The sequence below is a fragment of the Pteropus vampyrus genome, unplaced genomic scaffold, assembly GCF_000151845.1.
Source record: "Pteropus vampyrus isolate Shadow unplaced genomic scaffold, Pvam_2.0 Scaffold448, whole genome shotgun sequence".
In the NCBI taxonomy this organism is placed as follows: domain Eukaryota; kingdom Metazoa; phylum Chordata; class Mammalia; order Chiroptera; family Pteropodidae; genus Pteropus; species Pteropus vampyrus.
The window spans coordinates 332,241-339,458 of NW_011889229.1; the positions used below are offsets into that span (position 1 = coordinate 332,241).

At 41.8% G+C, this 7,218-nt stretch overlaps 1 protein-coding gene across 8 annotated transcripts in view; it reads left to right on the top strand.

Moving 5' to 3' along the window:
- Positions 1–7,218, top strand: part of LOC105306597 (zinc finger protein 568) — a 67,743-nt gene that overhangs the window by 14,582 nt on the left and 45,943 nt on the right. For 6 of the 8 annotated variants that reach the window (XM_023524127.1, XM_023524130.1, XM_023524129.1 and 3 more), the window contains one exon: positions 56–3,488. In XM_023524127.1, the coding sequence (XP_023379895.1) occupies positions 56–1,842 (1,787 nt within the window). In that variant the 3' untranslated portion in view covers positions 1,843–3,488. Of the gene's footprint in view, positions 1–55 lie in introns of those variants that run through there. The other 2 variants (XM_011381712.2, XM_023524128.1) reach the window with 2 other exon arrangements.

Sequence of the window (7,218 nt, forward strand, 5' to 3'; positions counted from 1 at the left end):
GGACACAAGCCTGTCGAAAACAAAGTTGGACTAAGGTTTCACTCACATCTGGCAGATACGGACATATTTCAGACTGAAGGGAAGATTGATGAATATGTCTCAACGAAGAAGTCTTTCAACAATACTTCCTCCGTTTCTCCACTTCAAAGAGTTTTTTGTAGTGTCCAAGCCAACGTTTGTACCATATATGGGATTGATTCTAGACATCCTTCAATACTGACAAAAGACCTAAAAGCATGCAGGGAAGATTCATACAAATGTAACGAGCATGGCAAAGACTTTTGTGTGTGTGCGAGGCAAACTAGCCATCAGATAATTCATATTGAAGAGAAACCTTACAAATGTAATGAGTGTGGCAAAGCCTTTAGGGTGCGTTCAAGCCTTAATTACCATCAGTCAGTCCATACTGGAAAGAGACCTTACAAATGTGGTGATTGTGGGAAAGCCTTTAGGGGGTCTTCTAGCCTCACTTACCATCAGGTAATGCACAGTGGAGAAAAACCTTACAAATGTAATGAGTGTGGCAAGGCTTTCCGCAAAAAATCACACCTTGCTAGCCATATGAGCATTCATACAGGAGAGAAACCTTACAAATGTAATGAGTGTGGCAAAGCCTTTAGAGTGTCTTCTAGCCTTACTTACCATCAGTCGATTCATACTGGAAATACGCCTTACAGATTTAGCGAATGTGACAAAGCCATTATTGTACATAGAATCCTAAATTACCATCAGGCAATTCATTGTGAAGACAAACCTTACAAATGTAATGAGTGTGACAAGGTTTTCAGTAACAAATACAACCATGCTCGTCATCAAAGTATTCATACTGGCGAAAGACCTTACAAATGTAATGTATGTGGCAAGGATTTTCGTAATAGATTATACCTTTCAAGTCATCAGAGAATCCATACTGGAGAGAAACCTTACAAATGTAATGAGTGTGGCAAGGTTTTTCGTAACAAATCACACCTTTCAAGTCATCAGAGAATCCATACTGGAGAGAAACCTTACAAATGCAGTGAGTGTGGCAAGGTTTTCAGTAACAAATCCAACTATGCACGTCATCGAAGCCTTCATACTGGTGAAAGACGTTACAAATGTAATGAATGTGACAAGGTCTTTATTCAGACATCGCACCTTGCATATCATCAGAGAATTCACACAGGAGACAAACCATACAAATGTAATGAGTGTGGCATGGTCTTCACTATGCGTTCTTCACTAATTAGCCATCAGTTAATTCATACTGGAGAAAAGCCTTACAAATGTAATGTGTGTGGCAAGGTTTTCTGTAAGAAACCATACCTTGCAAGTCATCAGAGAATCCATACTGGAGAGAAACCTTACAAATGCACTGTGTGTGGAAAAGCCTTTACTATGCGTTCACGCCTTACTAGACATCAAGTAATTCATAGCGGAGAGAAACCTTACAAATGTAATGAGTGTGGAAAGGTCTTTAGTCAGAAATCATACCTTGCATGTCATCAGAGAATTCATACGGGAGACAAACCATACAAATGTAATGAGTGCGGAAAGGTCTTTAGTGCTCGTTTTACCCTCAATAGCCATCAGTTAATTCATACTGGAGAGAAACCTTACATATGTAATGTGTGTGGCAAGGTCTTCCGTAATAAATCATACCTTGCAAGTCATCAGAGAATCCATACTGGAGAGAAACCTTACAAATGTAATGAGTGTGGCAAGATGTTTAGTCAGAAATTAACGCTTTCTCAGCATCAGAGTATACATACTGGAGAGAAGCCTTACAAATGTAACCAGTGTGGAAAAGCCTTTATCGTGCGTTCACGCCTAACTCGGCATCAGATAACTCATACTGGATAGAATACTTAGAAATGCAACGTGTAGCAGGGTTTTCCATTACAAATCAGCTTGCAAGTCATCAGAGAACCTATACAACGGAAAGAACCCTAACAAATATAATGTGTGGCAAGATTTTTCATAATAAATCACATCTTGCATGTCATTTTAAAGTCTATACTGGCGAGAAACCCTTTAGTGTAAGTTCAAGCCTAAGTTACATTCAGAAATGTACTGGATGTGGCAGGATTTTTAGGTACTATTTTAACCTCAGGATTCACCAAAGAGTTTATACTTGCAAATACCTTGAATATGGAAAATTTTAAAATTTGAACTCTTTACTAGCTATAAGAACGTACTTTTTTCTTTTTTCTTTTTTTGTGAGAAACTAAAATGCGGCGGTGTTTTCACCCAGGGTCCACAATTGGAAAAAAACTGGTGCAATTTCTTAGAACTGAAACGTGTGGCAAAGCCATTAGAGTTTAAGTATTATGTGAGAATCAAGACTCCATAGTGAAGAGGAGTTATGTAAATGTATGTGGCAAAACATATATCCAGGCTTCACAACTGACATCAGAATTTTTGTCTTTGAGAAAGCATGCAAAAAATATGTGTTAATTCTTTTACTCAAAGATCAAAACTTAGACATCAGAAGATATGTCTTGGAGAGTAACCTTACAAATAGTGACTGTCAAGGCTTTCCATCAACTGCCTACACCTTCAGAATGACAATTCAGTGAGGGCAGAAACTATACTAGTATAGCGAACATGGAAATACTTCTAAGCAACAGTGTGTCCTCAGGATTCACCCAGGGATTTACACAAATGTAATGAGCTTAGAAAAAATTTTAACCAGTTCTCATAACCACACAGTCGAGAGTCCATACTGGGAATACCTGTATCTCCAGTTCTCTGAGATTAACCTATAATATTACATACTGCAGAAAATTACAAGTCAAAAGTATGTTAAAACTCAGGAGATGCCATATATCGAAGGAACAAACAGGTCATTGTTTTTAATGTTCTCTAGTATTTTGTTATTTGAGTTTTCTTGAAAAGACTACTTGACTGTCAAGTTTTAACCTGAAGTCTAAAGTCTGTTGAACTTAAGCCTTTCTTACAGGTCTTTTGTACAGATCTCTGGGAAGCAATAGGATGAAAGGGCCTACTTCATTGGGCATGGTTCATTCATATCCCTGTCCTCTGGAAAAACAAAAATAATATCAAATTCATTAATGCATCAGGGAAGACTGTAATGGAAAGCTATTCTAAGTCTTCATACTGAATTACGCACATGATGCTCATCTCTGGACAGGCCATAGTTATAGGAAAGAAGGCTCTACCAACTGACCACGAAACAGCAGGTCCGGACATAAAGGGCCTGGGCTTGTGGTGGGAGGGGAGTGATTAGGTGACTAGGGGGTGATTCTATGGTAGAAATAATGCAGAAAAAATAGAGTTGACTTTCTCTATTGAATGGTGGTAATTGTTGCATATTAAAAATTTATGGAAATTTTGTCTGATTCTTGGAAATCGTAAGCTTCATCCAAAGAATCAATAGTTTTTGCTTGTGTATGGTTAACACTGGCATTATCTTTTGCCAGTTTTATTGGAATGTATCTAAGGGTTCATGTTTTATTGAATAAAATTTAACTTTTTAAAAGAGTGAATCATGTTCCTTGTACCAACAGTCATTTCCTACCTTTATAAGGTACTTTTATGACATAAATGAGCAATGCACCATTGAGCTGCCAAGGTCATAGAAATCTCTAACAATTTCCATCCGTTATGGGGTCAAAGAACAAAGAATTTGGTGATTATATAGATTTGGTCAGTGTGTCCCTGGGTTATTTTCTCCACACTGCCACGTGACATTTATGAGACTATCATTAATATAGCAGTGCAATTTTATGACTGACCTCCAAAAACTGACTTTCATGTATATACACCATATGGTTAACTTAATGTCTTTTTTTTTTTTTGTACAGAAATACAACCCATGACTCTGTCCTTATTTACATGAAAAACAAATGTAATATGGAAAAATTAGGAAATCGAAATTTAGGGAAGTGAGGATGAAAAAATCTGATTTTGATCTTGGAGCACTCAGTGAAATAATTTAGGTAAATGATATACAATGGGAACATTTTGTTTGGGACAGTAGAAATTTCATATATTTACTCCCAGAACTTTTTTTTTTTTTTTTTTTTTTAAACTTTCAAAGCAAGATAGAACTCTGTCCAAAGTTTGGGTTTTGGATATTAAGACTGGTGGCGCCATACTCTAGAGTGTTAAGAGGTTACTTGTTAAAAAGGAATAAAAAGCTGTTAAAAAGGAATAAAAAGGTATAAAAAGCTGTTTCTGATAGTTCTGTCACAGCCTCTGACATCAGGCAAATCACAGAACTAAAGGTCAGTTTAATCTGAAACTAAGTGCTACAGAAATAAACCGTGAACCACAACTGTCAGTAAGCATCAGCAGTATTTTAGCAGTGTTTAGTGCAGTGTTTAGGCCTTGTTTTCTCATGCTCTCAACCCACTTGTTAGGAAATCTCCATACCCCATGTCTTTGCCACTAGACTCATTTCTACCCCGCAGGAATTTTTTGGGAGGTGAGCACTTCAGTGCCCAGGGAGCAGAGCAGAGAAGGGACAGCAGAGAAACAACAGTTGATTTTTACCAGTGGCCGTTGCAAAATGCGAGGCTGAGCTGCAGCCCCCAGCCCCCAACCCAGAGTGCCCCTCCCCCAAATATCCTCTGAGACCGATCACTGTGGAGCCCCAGGGGAATCTGAGTAAATGCTATTGAAACTTGCTAACACTGACAGGGACTGAGACCGAAGGTAGTGAGCATGATTAAACATCTATTAGAAAAAAAGTCATTATTATAAAGACTACATAAAGCAGGGATAAAGAGGCTTAGATGCCACCTACTGGAAACCGAAAGAAATACCTTTGTAAAAAAAAAAAAGCAGAATACACTTCCATTAATGCCCAGGCAGAGAAATAGTCCATTAATCACCATGAACAACTAAGGTGACAAGAAAGAAAGGAAAATCTCTAGAAAATAAGCTTAAAGATGTAGAAATATGCAACTTGATGAAATCAAGGTATGAAATGAGTATTAGGAGAAAAACTAACAACAAAACCGTAAATATTCCCTCAGGCTAGATTAACCCTGTATACCTAACTATAACAATGAATCAAAATCATGGTAAATAGAAACAGAATAATGACAAGCGAAGATCTCTCCACACGACACCTAATATCTCACCCACAAAACCATCTACTCTTCAGAATTTTTTTTCTCTCAGAAGCATTTGATAAAGAACAAGTCAGAATCACGAAGTATTACGCTTCAGGGCGGGATTCACAGAAAAAGACAGACAGGTAACAGTCATCTCAGGGCATCTGTCTTGGCTCTGGACTCTCTCTGCCTCCCTGGACAGACCGACTTCCTTCAGAACCACAGCCTGTCTCCCTTTTGCTTTCATTTTCCACGTCTGCTTGTGGCTATTTCTATAAGTAACTGGTTTTCTGCAGAGGGTCTGCGAGAGACCCAGGCCCAGGTGAAGGATGGCCAGTGTGGGGTTCGGGTGGGTACGCACTGCCAACCCAAGGAGTCGCCTGGCCCGCCCAGTGCAATCAGTCATACATAAGCAGTTTCCCACATGGAGAGGCCTTCCAAGTTCACGTCCCCACTGCCTCCCGTGTGCACTTGCGGGACACGTCCATGTGCGCCTTTGCTTGGCTGCCCGTGACCTCCTGGCCTGCTCGGGGCTATTCCAGTGACCGGCCTGCAGAACAGGCAGCGGGCCAGGCCCATCAGGACTCCTGCTCCTAAGCTAGGCCTTCCGATTCCTCTGGAAGGTCGGGGGCATCATTTTTGTGTGTGTTTCCCCTTAAAAACAAATGACAATGCGATGCTCGAACCGCACAGGGGGCGAAGCGCACCAACCCGGAGCCCTCCCTCGGCTCGCTGGGACCATCTGTCCTCCTCTCCCTCTCCCGGAGGACCCTGACCGGGACCGCGCTGAGGTCAGTCATCTTGACGGTCGCCAGACCAGAACTCGGACCAAGAGTTCCTCATTTGGGGACCAGGAATGTGCATATCTGCTAACATCCGGCATCGAATATTGAAAGCAGACTCTGGAGCAGTGCTGAGCAGATGGTCCAGGAAAGAATAGTCAGGCCATGCCCCTTCCACCCCGTCCCTGTCACTGCCACTGTGCACGTGCTGCACCCCCAAACCCATCCTCCTCTGAGGACAGAAGTGATGGGTATCCGTACCCGGAGGCCGTATTTCTCTGTGCTGATCGCACTGTCCGTGAGGACACTCGGTCACCACCTAGGTTTCACGCCCGCTCCTGTCCACGTATTGTGGGAACGGCGCCCCTCTCTACCTGACATCCTCGGTCTGACGTCACATCCGGTTTCACACACCTTCTCTGCTCACAAATCACTAACCCCGAAAGACCGGGCTGCCGCCCCACACTTCCAGTGTGATGCACAAGGAGCGCTGCTAAAAAGGACCACGCAGGCACATGATTTCCTGCCGCCAGAACCTGCTATGAGGACATTCTCCCCTCCCTAATGGTCCAGGCTCTTTGTTCTGCCATCACATGGTAGGCGACACTTCTCAGAGCTCTTTCCTGCTCCCACCCACCACGCTAGGCAAGCCCCATCCACGACGCTGGATTCGAATTCCACCTATGAACCAGAATCAGTTCGTTAATCGACAGAGTCTGTGCAGATCTGACTCCAGCCTGCTGCCTGAACATCCAGCGGCCCGCTCGCCACGTCAGGGATCATGTCCGCGGCTCAGCTCACACTGTCCAGGTGTCCCAAGCTGGACCGACAGCGTCACCAGATAATTCCATCTGCCCTCACTGGTCCTCGACCCACTTTTTGGCACTAATATCCTCTCTAACCCCAAGTGTCTCTCTGGACATCCTGTCACCCTGCACTCCTACCAATGAGCCATCCACCCACTGTCCTGAATCCACCTAGAGATTCTCAATGTTCAAGAACTTCTTGTCACATTTGAAGTTTCTTACAAAATGTCATTTCCACTGAGCGTCCTTTCCTGATGCAGCAAGCAAAAGGATAACACTAGCGTTTTTCCCTTTTAACATTTTTAACTGTGTATATTATCTATTCCTTTCATATTTTCTCATGACTCAATGATATGTTCCTTAAAGAGAAGAATGTGAGCCTTAAGCCTTTTACACAGCAGTAGTCAAAGATTGTTTCATAGTAAGTGCTCAGATTTATTGAAAGCATAGATGACTCAAAACTCCAAAGATGTACCTAAAAGTGCTTCAAATAAAATCACTTAACTACAAGTATATAACGATATGATTTTTGAGTGGTATTCTGTAATAATTAATCGCTACAGTTGA